This window comes from Catharus ustulatus, chromosome 10 (genome assembly GCF_009819885.2).
Source record: "Catharus ustulatus isolate bCatUst1 chromosome 10, bCatUst1.pri.v2, whole genome shotgun sequence".
Classification (NCBI taxonomy): Eukaryota; Metazoa; Chordata; class Aves; order Passeriformes; family Turdidae; genus Catharus; species Catharus ustulatus.
Genome location: NC_046230.1, coordinates 5,809,180 through 5,821,428, shown reverse-complemented (window position 1 = coordinate 5,821,428; position 12,249 = coordinate 5,809,180). Strand labels below are relative to the sequence as shown.

At 51.0% G+C, this 12,249-nt stretch overlaps 1 protein-coding gene across 2 annotated transcripts in view; it reads left to right on the top strand.

Moving 5' to 3' along the window:
• EPHB1 (EPH receptor B1) overlaps window positions 1-12,249 on the top strand; it is a 77,071-nt gene that overhangs the window by 18,828 nt on the left and 45,994 nt on the right. For both annotated transcript variants that reach the window (XM_033068476.1, XM_033068477.1), the window contains exons 2-3: window positions 6,138-6,202; window positions 10,054-10,735. In XM_033068476.1, coding sequence (XP_032924367.1) covers window positions 6,138-6,202; window positions 10,054-10,735 — 747 coding nt within the window. The remainder of the gene's footprint in view (window positions 1-6,137; window positions 6,203-10,053; window positions 10,736-12,249) is intronic.

Sequence of the window (12,249 nt, the reverse complement as noted above, 5' to 3'; positions counted from 1 at the left end):
CCTGGGTAACTGTGGCAGGGCCTCACCACCCTCCTAGGGAAGAATTTCTTCCCAATATCAACATAAATGTGCTCTCTCCATGGGAAGCCATTCCTCCTTGTCCTGTAACTCCATGCCCTTTTCCACAGTTCCTCTTCAGCTCTCTTGGAGCCCCTTTATGTACTGAAACACCAATGTATGAGAGCCTTCTCTTTTCCAGGCTGAACAATCCCAATTTCCTCAGCCTTACCTCATAGCAGAGCTGCTCCATCCCTCTAGGTATCTTCTTGGCCTCCTCTGGACTCCCTCCAACAGCCCTATGTCCTTCTAGAGCTGGACACTGCTGTAGGTGAGATCTCACCAGAGTGGAGGATAAATTAACCTATGGGAACAGTGAGAATCAAGTTCTGATTATTCTGCCAACATAAGGAAGGGACTTTCCCTCCACTGGCATCGAGAGGTGTGATGCACACCACGAGTGTGTGGAGTGGTGATGATGGAAGCCGTGGTGCCACCTGTGCATGGACATGGCTCAAAGCCACAGCGACCCTGGGAAGGCAGATCCCGTAGCAGTTAATGTTATTTAGCACTAGGCTTGAGAATAAAGCGTCTTGGCTCTGTTTCCCTGTCATTCCCTCTCCCTGGTAATGTCACCAAACTTGGACAGAAGCTTCCCAAGCTGTGCGCTTGCCTTGGGCTGATTTTGCTGAAGCTCTCAGAAGGGAAGGAAGAGGTAGGAAGCAGGCTTGGCATTTATGAGTGTAAAATAGAGGGGAAAATATAGTGCTTTCCTTATTGCTATTGTTCCCCTTCAGGAAACCACGCTGTGGGGCTGGGTTGGTGCCCAGGGATGTGCTCTGGGGCTGGATTTTGTGCTGACCCCATTGACACTGAGGATCCCACCCCTGGAGCATCCTCTGCCCCCTGGACCCGAGCCCTTTGTGCCCTGCCCCACCCCTCACTCACTGTCTCCTCTCCCTCCAAAGGCTCAGCTATCAGCACCCACCTCCCTGCTCCCCACGTATCTTGGGGGGCTTATTTCCAGCAGCTGGCATCTTTTCCAAATCTCCCTCTCCCCATCTGTTGTTATCAAGCCTCCTCTCTCCTTATTTTGCTTAATTTCTATCTTTTTCCTCTTGGTTGTCTTAGACAAGCCTGTGTCTCTCTACATATGCCCAAGCATTTGCTTTTGAGTGCCTTAGGCTGGTTCCTGGCGTTATCTTCTTGCAGGAGGGAGAGAGATGCTGTTCCTTGCTCCGGGAGAGGGACCCGAGGCAGTTACTGAGGAGTGATGCACTTGCAGAAGTGTCTTTGTGGCCTCCCTGAGCAGGAAATTTGTTGTTGTGTCTCTTTCTTTCAGATAACAGCATCAAAATGAGATCAGGTTGGGTTAGTTTGGGTTGGCCCTCTCCCTTTGTGTGTCTCTGCCTGCAGCCAGACCCTGCCCCTTCTAGGTAAAAGTGACACCTTGTCATGGCATGGTTGGCAAGAACCTGTCCTTGGGTCTGAAATATGGGTTTCAGGCTGGGAATTTCGGGAAATAAAAGTTCTGCTTCATTTTGGACAGTTCAGAAAGGTTTTTCTGGAAGAGGCTCCAATCCTGCGGGAAGAGGGGTTGGCAAGACGGCATCAGCTGGTGTGAGATGAAGGCTATTCTCGCCCAAATAACTTATTTTTTCCTTGCTGCTGGAAGGATGCCAGCCCATCCTTCACTCCTCTGAGGCGCAGCTTATCCTGCCTCAGGCATCATCTCTGCCCAGGTTTGCCCGGGGGGGTGTGGGGAGCCCGGGACAGCAGCGAGTGCTCCCTGCCTGGATCACACGAGTGCCATCCCAGATGGATGCGCTGCTCGGCACAGGGAAGCTGGTGCATTCTAATTGCTGGCATCTTTACTTGTTACGAGTGTAATTGTGAGTAGACGTTTGTTTTTGTATTGATAATTAGGGACTGGAACAGATGGCGAAGGCTTAGTTTAAAGTAATGTGTCCATTAAAGAAAATCTACTGTATACAGCTGAAGATTCTTCACTCCAAGAGAGCTCAGCTCTCGGTAGCAGAGCTCCTCTCTCCCTAATGAGGGGCTGGGCTGTCACAGCCTGGCCAGCGGAGCCTCTGATCCTGGAGACTTCTCCCAGGGAATGTGTTGAGCTCCCTCACACAAACAGAGCATCCCCAGGTACCCGCTGTGCCCACGTGCAGGTGTGCAGGGAATGCTGCAGGAGCGTGCCTGGGGCAGGGCAGGGGTGGCAGTGTCTTGGGCACAGAGCCTGGCATAGTGGCACTGCTTGGTGCAGGTGACAGGTGACACGGTTCGCTCGGCGTGGCCAGCGATGCTGTGCTGGATGTCAGAGGCACAGGGGAAGGATGTTCCCCCGGGGGTTTAATTAATACCCTGTGCCAATTAACGAGGACTGGTCCTCGTGGAATGGCAAGGCAGGTGGGAGGGGAGGTGCAAGGTGTCCATGTGGCTTCTCTACTCATTAGGGCTGCTCAGGCACTGATGTGCACTAATCCCCTCGTTAGCAGCGTTCCCTGCTTGTCCTCCTTGCCCAATCCCAAGTAATGGATAGGTGGGGGATTGATTCTGTGTCCCCTGGCCTGTAGGGATATTTTGCAGATGTGGGTGCTGGCATCTCTGTCTTTTTCCCCATTTTTCTGTGAGGATTTGGGATCTGTGAACCCTCTGGTGTTGAAGGAGGGTGCTCAGCAGCCGTAGCCCCGAGCAGCCTGGCCATAAATGCTCCACCAAGGTCACAGTGTCACTTTTTCCTCCCAGAAAATGAAGTAAAAGCCAAGGTTTCCTCCAAGAGGAAATAGGAGAGGTCAGTAGGAAGTTGCTGAGCCATGTCCTTCTGATGCCAGTGCCTCTGCAGTCACAGGGTTGGGTGAACTCAGCAGGAATTTGAACTCAAAGAGGGGATTTAACCATCTTATTGTGTTTAAAAAAACCCTCCCAAATTAACCATTTTGCCAGTTTATGTCTCTTCTTGTCTATGCAGTGTCCTTGGGAGATAGTACAGGATCTGTGCAGAAGATGGTATATAAGGGGTCAGGCTCTCAGCCCTCTTTTTCTTTTGCTCTGCAAATTGCTTTGGGAACATGGAGCCTTGCTAATGCAAGTGTTGTCCACAAAAATGGGATCCAATATGCAGCGAGCCAATAATTACACACTTGAGAGAGACATGGATTATTTGTTTCAGAGTTGCCGAAGCCTGGGTGATTGTTGGTGTTCAAGCACCCAACTATCAAAGCATTTTAGTATTTTTACATTTTAACAATCAAAAAATTAGCATTTATTGGCTGAAATATTATCTAATTAATTAATAAGTATCCTATCTTCTGTTGATTAATGACTGTCTTGTTTCTCATGCTAATTAGTCCACATGCTCAGTGTTTCTTTTCTTTTGGGTCAGTGGTCCGTGAGTCTTTGGTCATGGTCTGCCCCTGCCAGAATTACATTTTACCCGTCAGGGCTGATTGCAGCACAATTGCTGAAATTATTTATTAGTTTCTTCCTTATTTTGGGGGTTCTGCCAAATGTCCTTGTGGCCTCTAAGTTCTGCATTCAGTGCCACTCTCAGTGGCACATCACACACACCCCTCTTCCCAAGTGCTGTCAAACTTGCCCCTAGAACTGAGATCATTGAAACCTGTGGAACCCTAAACATCAACAAGACAATTCCACCCTGAAAGGAATTTCTCTTTCCAACACCTGGACTCCACTTAGAGCTTGTGAGCTGCTGTTTCACACGTTAAATCTCCTTTCATATTGATTAGGCTTAAAAGTTACAAGATGAAACATTAATGAGCATAATTTTTAAAGAAAACTTTACATATTCCACATTTTGCATCACAAGCTCTGCATCTGTGGTGGAAACTTCTTAGATGTGGCCACAGGCCACAGAATCACCTAGGGACTCCAGAAACATCCAAAGTGAAAGCTTCTCTGTGGTTCCTTTCCCTTTATTCATTTATTGTTAATTAATTTCTCTGTTGACTGAGTTATCTTGAGGTCGTCTTCAGCCTTGCTGCTGTGTCTTCCTGCTTTCCTTCCAGAATGTGGAGCTTTGGGGAGGAACTCGGGAGGAGGGAAGGGCTGAGACTTTGGGAGGGGTCCTGGTGAGTGTCACTGGGAGCAGAGCTGGTCCTCGTGTGCTGCTGTCCCTCAGGATGGCTGTGCTTTATCAAAAGTACATTCCTCTGTCAAAGCCCAGAAGGAAGCTGTAAGTGTGTGGAACAGGAAGGGAGATGATGGAGTGAAAAGCCTTTCTGAATAAACCTTTGGAAGAAGTGCCCTTCCTGTAATGGAATCTGTCCTTATTTATCACAGAGGATGGATGAGCCAGCTTGGGTCCCAGCCTAGCTATGGTCCTTGTGTCTCCCTGTTCTCTGCTGCCTCAGTTTCCCCTGCATAGAACAAGGACACCCTGTTTGCTTTGGGGGAGAGCACCAAGTGCTTTAGGGACTCTCAGAGTGTCCCTTGCCATGCAGCACGCTGGCAGGGGGCACTGGGAGATGTTTGCATGGCCTCTCTCTTCCACCTTCACATCCATTTGTGCTGTACTCATCATCTTGCTCATAGGAAGAATTGTTGCAAGGATTAATGGCTGTTTAATTAGGGGCTGGGCTGTTTGGAAGGGAAGGAAGGCATGGAGGTGGTGGGAAGGGGAAGGGTGGTGAGAGTAGAAACTTGCTGGAGGTCTGGAGCAGAGCACCTGGAGTGACAGGGCAAGGGGGAATGGCTTCTCACTGCCAGAGGGCAGGGTTGGATGGGATATTGGGAAGAAATCTTTCCCTGTGAGGGTGCTGAGGCCCTGGCACAGCTTTCCAGAGAAACTGTGGTTGCCCCTGGATCCCTGGAAGTGTCCAAGGCCAGGTTAGACAGGGCTTGGAGCAACCTGGGACAGTGGGAGGTGTCCCTGCACATGGCAGGGGTGGGACTGGATGAGCTTTAAGGTTCCTTCCAAACCCAAATCATTCCTGGGTTCCATGATTCAAGGCTGGAGAGGAATTGCAGCTGGGATATTTCATTTTTAGCTGACTTCTACCAAATGGAAAATGACCAAAACTGTAAAGTGATGTGTGACAGCGTGAAGGTCACCACACTTTTCTGTTCCCCATGTGGAGCAGGAGTGAAACATCCCCTCTCTGAGGGCACTGTGAGCAGGAGCAGCCTGGCACTGTGCAGAGCAGGAGGCTTTGGACGCTTCCCTGGCAGTGCCACGGCAGCATCCCAGAGCCTGTCTGGGGTGCAGGAGCTGCTTTTCACTCCATGCCTGGGGAGTGCCTTGCTCTCCCTGTCCTGGGACCACGCTCAGGCCTGGGAGGGGTTTTGGGAGCATTTATCACTCGTGTCAGGGTGGGGAGTTCCTGGTCACGCTTCTGCAGCTCCGCATCCTGGAGCAGCCGGCAAAGGGAGGGGCTGGAAGATTAATCGGAGTCTTGTTTCCCGCTTGTGATTGCTGGAGCAGCCGTGGAGAGATTAAAGCAGCAGCCTGGCAGCAGCACAGATTCCTGGGCTGATTTTTATTTCCTGACCTTTATTTCTGTGGTTGCACCCCTTTTCCTGGCACTGCTGTGAGTACCTGGGACCGTGCAGGAAAGGGGAGGGATTGGGGATGCTCAGCTCTGCCAGTTGCCCACGGCACATCTCCTCCTGTTTGGTCGGGATGCAGGAATTGAGGCAATTAATCTGCATGTCTGCTTGCTGCAAACAAATAAATAAAACCTGGAGGGTTTTCCCCATCTGTTTCTTTATGGTGTTGCTCTTGCTATTATTCTTGTTGTGTTTTGTTGTTTTGGTTTATTTTTTATGTCTAAAAGAAGGGAATGATGTGACTCTGTGAAATACAGCATCTTTTGATTTTTAGTATTTTTTTGGTGTTGCTGATAGTATTTTCCTTTCCTGGGCAGGGGAGGGGCAGAGCTGGCAGTGTGAGCTGGGTTGAGGCCGTGACTCCTTGCAGAGAGTCTTGTCCTGCCCCGTTTGCTACAGAGCAAAACTGCCATTAGGGCAGCTGCTGTTGATTCCTGAGCTCTCCAAGGGTCAGGTGCATGCTCTGGGAAATCAACTGAATGTTTTCCCACGTCTCTCTGCTCATAAAGTAATGGAAGACTTAGGGAATAACTATTTACTTACCTTTTCTTCTGTTTCCTCAGAAACTTTGATGGATACGCGGACGGCGACGGCCGAGCTGGGCTGGACCGCCAACCCGCCTTCAGGGGTAAGTGCCACTTGTCCAGCTGACCTTTATGGGATCTAGGGGGATCCATGCTTTTAACCCTGCTATTTGTAGGGGTGAAATGCTGGTGGGAAACCAGAGGAGTCACAGGAGCAGCAGTGGTGCTCCATAGGGTCAGGGCATGGCTGACCCAGGCTGAGCGTCCTTCCCTGAGACCATCCTGGGGCCTTGGTGAAGATGGAGCTTGTCTCCATCTCCATGCTCTGTCTTTGCCTTCCTGTCCCCCTTCCTAGTGAAAGGTTCAGCCACATCACTGCTCTCCATCACCCTGCTCGTGCCTTCCCTCTCCCTGTGCCAAAAGCCTTGTAATTAGGAAACATTAGCAGGCTCCAAACAGCTTTCATACCTGGAACATCATCCATAATTGCACTCGGCAGTGCTCTTCCTTGGCTATTAATGTCACTTTTATGAAGTAATGAGGAACCAAACACCCTGAGGCACTTAAAACATCTTTTTTATATAATATGAGCCTTTGAGGAATGGAAGCATAAAATAACCTGACTCACATTCTCCTGGCAGAAAAAGTGAGAGATGGAGCTGCGGGTGGGAGGGGATGTGAGCTGATGGATGGGCACCATGGTGGGACAGGCAGGCTGGGAGCAGCAGCAGGGCCCGTCCCTGGGGACTCCAGGATGTGGCACTAGAGGGGAAAGGATGCCAGGCTGCATCTTTGAATGGGTGTCACTGGCTTGGCTGAGTCTTGAAAAGAAATTATTCTGCAAATTCTCACCAAAGTTGAGTCACACGTGCAGCAGGCATGAAATCCACTGCAGACATATCAGAGCCCCTTGAATTGGGGTATTTTGCTACTGAATTGCTTTGGAAAAATTCTGGGCCCAGATAAATTGCTGGAAAAATGTGGGAGGGGCATGTGCAGGTGATGGAGACAGGATATAAATAGCTGCCTGCAGCTGCTGTCAATGAAAGCCTGTGCGAGGCAGGCGGGGGGCTTGTGTTGTAAGGCATGGTGGTGTCACCTCTGCAGAGCAGCACAGTAAAACCCCTCCCCAGCCCCACCCCTGCATCCCACTGTGTGCATCCCTCTGTGCCTCCCTGCAGCCATCCAATTCTCACTCCTCTGAGAGTTCCTGGGGAGGCTTCTGCTTTACAGAAGTGTGTATTGAATCTTCCACCAGGTATTTAAAATGCTAAGTCTTTTATCTAAAATCATAGAATCACAGAATCCTTTAGGTTGGAAAAACCCTCTCACACCATCAAGTCCAACCATTAACCCAACACTGCCAATGCCACCACTGATCCATGCTCCCAAGTGCCACATGAAAAAGCTGTAAGGACAGCTTTTAAATCCCTCCAGGAATGGGGATTCCACCACTGCCATGGACAGCGGTGACAGAGCTGGACACCCCTTTCAGGGAAGGGGTGTTTTCCTTGATACCCAATCTAAACCTCCCCTGGCACAGCTTGTGGCCATTTCTCCTCCTGTTCCTGGGAGCAGAGCCTGATCCCCTGGCTGTCCCCTCCTGTCAGGGAGTTGTGCAGAGCCAGAAGGTTCCCCCTGAGCCTCCTTTTCTCCAGGCTGAGCCCCTTTCCCAGCTCCCTCAGCCTCTCCCTGTGCTCCAGCCCCTTCCCCAGCTCTGTTCCCTTTTCCAGACACATTCCAGCCCCTCAATGTCCTTCTTGTCATGAGGGGCCCAGAACTGGACACAGCACTGGAGGTGCCCCAGCAGTGTCCAGCACAGGAGATGGTCACTGTCCTAGTCCTGCTGGTCACACTGTTCCTGACAGGATGATAGTGGCTGCTGGGTGTCAGCTCCTTCTCTGAGGCTGCTCTCATTTCTCTTGGGGCTGGAGGCACAGGGATTTGATGAGCCACCTCTCCTTACCCTGGGTTGCCATTGGCATGAGCTCCATATAGGCTTTGGGTCCCTTTTGGGTCCCTTTGGGTGGTGGCAGCTCCCCATGATATGCTGAGCTCTCAGAGGGGTTTTTTACCCAGCTGTGCCCAGGCTTGGGGCAGGGGCTGTTGATGTTCATGCTGGGGCCTGATGCCAGCCAGGCTGCAGGGGCTGTGGTCTCCCAGGATGGGCTGTGGCAAGATGTGGGCTCTCCTTCTGCTCTTGATGGACGTGCTTTAAATCTTAGTGGAGACACAGAACAACATTGACTTAATCTCCAGCTCCCTGTGAATTATTTAGTAGTATCTCATCAAAATGATGCATTTGTCGCTGTTAGAGCATTGGTGGCAGCAGCTGCTGGCACTGTGGGTCCTTCCAGCCACAGGGACCTGCTGTTCCAAATGCCCACTACCAGGAGTGCTCAACCCAAGGGGTGCACAAGACAGTGCCAGGATCTGGCCCTGGACTCTACTGAAGGTTTTCCAAGGGCTTTTCGTGTTATTCCTCAATGAAACCTTGCAGTGCAGCAGACTTTGCTGGCAGGTTTAGGCTCTGAGTTTTGAGGCTCTGAGGTTTTTGAGGATGAAGAGGAGGATTCTGGCAGTGAAGAAGCAGAGCCATGGGACTGGTGTTAAAGCTGGAGGAGAGCTCCTTGTCTGACCTTAATTGGAGGCAGGGCTGTAATGCAAAGCCCGGGTGGGAACGGCAAACGATGGCAGCTCCCTTGGCCAGGTAGGGTTGTGCAGCTCCTGCTCTACAGAGGTGGAAATGAAGGGGCACTGAATCCCCACACCTTGTGCACCGGGGAAGGGGGCTTTGCAGTACTTTCCTGGCATGGGATGAGAAGGAAGAGCACTGGGCTGCATGAGGGAGGCTTTATTGCTGGTTTGGTAACCATGGATTAACAACAATGTGCAACCTTGAGTTCTGATCTTGGCTTAAGTGCGGCAGAGCTGAGTAGGTGGGACTGGGAGTGAATGTGCTGCTGCACTTACTGACAGTGTGAAGAGGCCCCTGGTTTGAGAACAAAACAAAAACCTGTGTTTTGTTACATCAGGGCTGTGGTTCACAGGAGGGAAGCTTGGGGATGAGCTGAGAAATGTGGTCGTTTCTGTGGAAAATGGAAGAGGGAAAAAAAATCTGTGATATTTCAGGGCTGGTTGTGGTGCATCAGCTTGTCAGGACTCAGTGTGACAGGGCAGGGTGGCATCACCCGTTGTGCCCTGTGTAAACACAGGCGTGAGCACTGCTGCAGCATTGCTTCTGGAAATTATCCCTGATACTGAGGGAGCTGCTAAAGATTGCCATATGAATAATGCTGTTATGAGGAGACTGTAAACATGGATTAGTTAAAATGAATGGATTATGAGGTTGTAAATCTGTCTGTAGGACTCTAATGCCATCATAGACTATTCACAGTTTGCCGCTATCCCTTAATTGAAATTGTAGCCTGGATTATATTAATGCCCTTCTATAAATCGAATTGTGAATCTATATTCCCTCTCTCCACAGCAGTAATGTTTTATTTAGTTGGTTTTCTTTGCCGGGGGAAATGATCCCGTTGTGCCGGGAGCTTGGGGTCAGGCTTGCTCTCCAGCCCACGTGCTGGCTCAGGCTTTAATGAAGCTGTAGCCTCATGTGCTGCCTTCCCTCCTGCCTCCAGATGCCTGGGCCGTCTTTCTTCCCGTTTTTATATCCTCTCAGGGCAGATAAGGCAGTTGCCCACGTGGAAAAGACATTTTAGCATCAATTGGGAGCAATGGGGAGAGGCATGGAGGGGTAAGAGGATGGGGATTTCTTCTGGTGCTGGCCTGGTTGGTGTCCCTGCATGTGCATCGCTTTGTGTGCCCATAACCACATTCCTTGTCCCCTTTGGAGCTTTGGGATTGTCCTCCCAGCCCCACCCTGTGCAGGGTGAGCGGCCATCACCGGTCCCTCTTCCTCCTTCTCACCACTTCTCCCTGCTTCTTTCTGCAGTGGGAAGAAGTCAGTGGCTACGACGAGAACCTCAACACCATCCGTACGTACCAGGTGTGCAACGTCTTCGAGCCCAACCAGAACAACTGGCTCCTCACCACCTTCATCAACCGGCGCGGGGCTCACCGCATCTACACCGAGATGCGCTTCACTGTGCGGGACTGCAGCAGCCTCCCCAACGTCCCCGGCTCCTGCAAGGAGACCTTCAACCTCTACTACTACGAGACAGACTCCGTCATTGCCACCAAGAAGTCTGCCTTCTGGACAGAGGCACCCTACCTCAAAGTGGACACCATCGCTGCTGACGAGAGCTTCTCCCAGGTGGACTTTGGGGGCCGGCTGATGAAGGTGAACACGGAAGTGAGAAGTTTCGGGCCCCTGACCCGCAATGGCTTTTACCTGGCTTTCCAGGACTACGGGGCTTGCATGTCTCTGCTGTCCGTCAGGGTCTTCTTCAAGAAGTGCCCCAGCGTGGTGCAGAACTTCGCCATCTTCCCGGAGACGATGACGGGTGCGGAGAGCACGTCTCTGGTGACGGCGCGCGGCACCTGCATCCCCCACGCCGAGGAGGTGGACGTGCCCATCAAGCTGTACTGCAACGGCGACGGCGAGTGGATGGTGCCCATCGGCCGCTGCACCTGCAAGGCTGGCTACGAGCCCGAGAACAACGTGGCTTGCAGAGGTAAGGTTGGCTTCGGGCAACGAGCTCTTTGTGTTTGTTTTACGGCAAAATGTTTGTCCCCAAACAAGGTGTTTTGTGTGGTTTTGCTCCAGGGAGCAGGCAGGAATTTGGGAGCAGTGGTCAGCCTGTGGTTTCTCGGTATGCTCAGACCTAGTGAGCAGTGTGGGTGGCAGTGCTGGTGCCGCTGCCACCCTGCTGGAGTCACCTCTGTGATGTGGTGCCTTCGAAGGGCTGCACTCGCCATACAGGCTCTTTCATCTGCCTCGTTATCTCCCTGGCAGAGCCGGGCAGCTGCCGTGAGGCTGCTCTGATTCTTGGTGTTAATTGGAATTGTTGTGCTGGTTTTTGGGTTCCCTGGCCACACTGCCAACGTGCTGCTGCCTGCTGGAGTCCTGCAGTGTGAGGTTATAAATATGGAAACAGTGCTCATTGCTTTTTGTCTCCTTTTGCCCTTGTGGTGAATATTTCCAAATACCATTGGAGCGTTGCTTTTCTTACATTTTTGGCTGCCCTTTCCTTCTCTCCTGGATTAAGGTATTGGTTTTACACGTTGCTTGGAAGGAGGGGAGAGGACTTCTTGCTCACCCAGTTTTATCACTTCCAAATAGCTTCTAGAAGGTTCCACCAGGATAAGGAAGAGTTGGGAAGAAGGAGAAGGTCAAACTGCTTAAGGGCTGGTTTGACAGGTTGTGATGGGAAGAGATCCAACTTGGATCTCTTTTGTGTACCACCAGGCTTGGCTGTGATGCTCCTTGGGGAGTCCTCAAGGTGTTTTTTCTCCACCTGTAACTCTGGATATGTGAAAATAGCAAAGCTGGGATGCAGGCTGTGGGGAAGCTTGTTTGATTGTTTGCTCTAAACCTGGGAATTTGTGTAGGTTTTCACCATGCAAAAGCTTGTTCCTATCTGGCCAAGGTGGGGGTGGTGACACCTTCCTGTGCTAGGGTTCTGACAACCAGGAAACCCCCAGAATCCTTTCTCAAACAGCGTGGCTGGGGGATTCCTATGAGTTCTGTGGTTGTAGGGTGGTTTTGTTCCCACCAGGAGATTCCTGTGAGGAGCTGAAGCGCTCAGTCAGAGGGAGGGCTCTCTGCAAGCCGAGCATTTCTGGCGAGATGTTCCTCTGTTATTGAACCAACACACAGAAAGTACACATGGTTATATGGCAAAATGACATTTCTCATCATGGGAAAACAAATACTAATTTTAGCTAAACACTGGGATTGGGAACTAATGTCATTTTGCCAGGAAAACGGTGACAGTGTAAAACTGTGGGTTTTGGTGGTGCTGACCTTTCTGCCAGCTGGATGAAAGTGGGGTCTTGAGTGCTCCTGACCCCTGGGAGGACCATGAGCTCCTTCTCAGTGCTTGGGGAAGGGCAGAGGATTGACAACAGCAGGACAAGAAGCATGGGAGCAAATCTGCTGAGGATGGGGGTTAGACCCATCACCATGGCTTTTCTTATTTTCTTTCCTTGTGCAAACCCCACAAGGGTTATGAAGTGCTCATGCTGT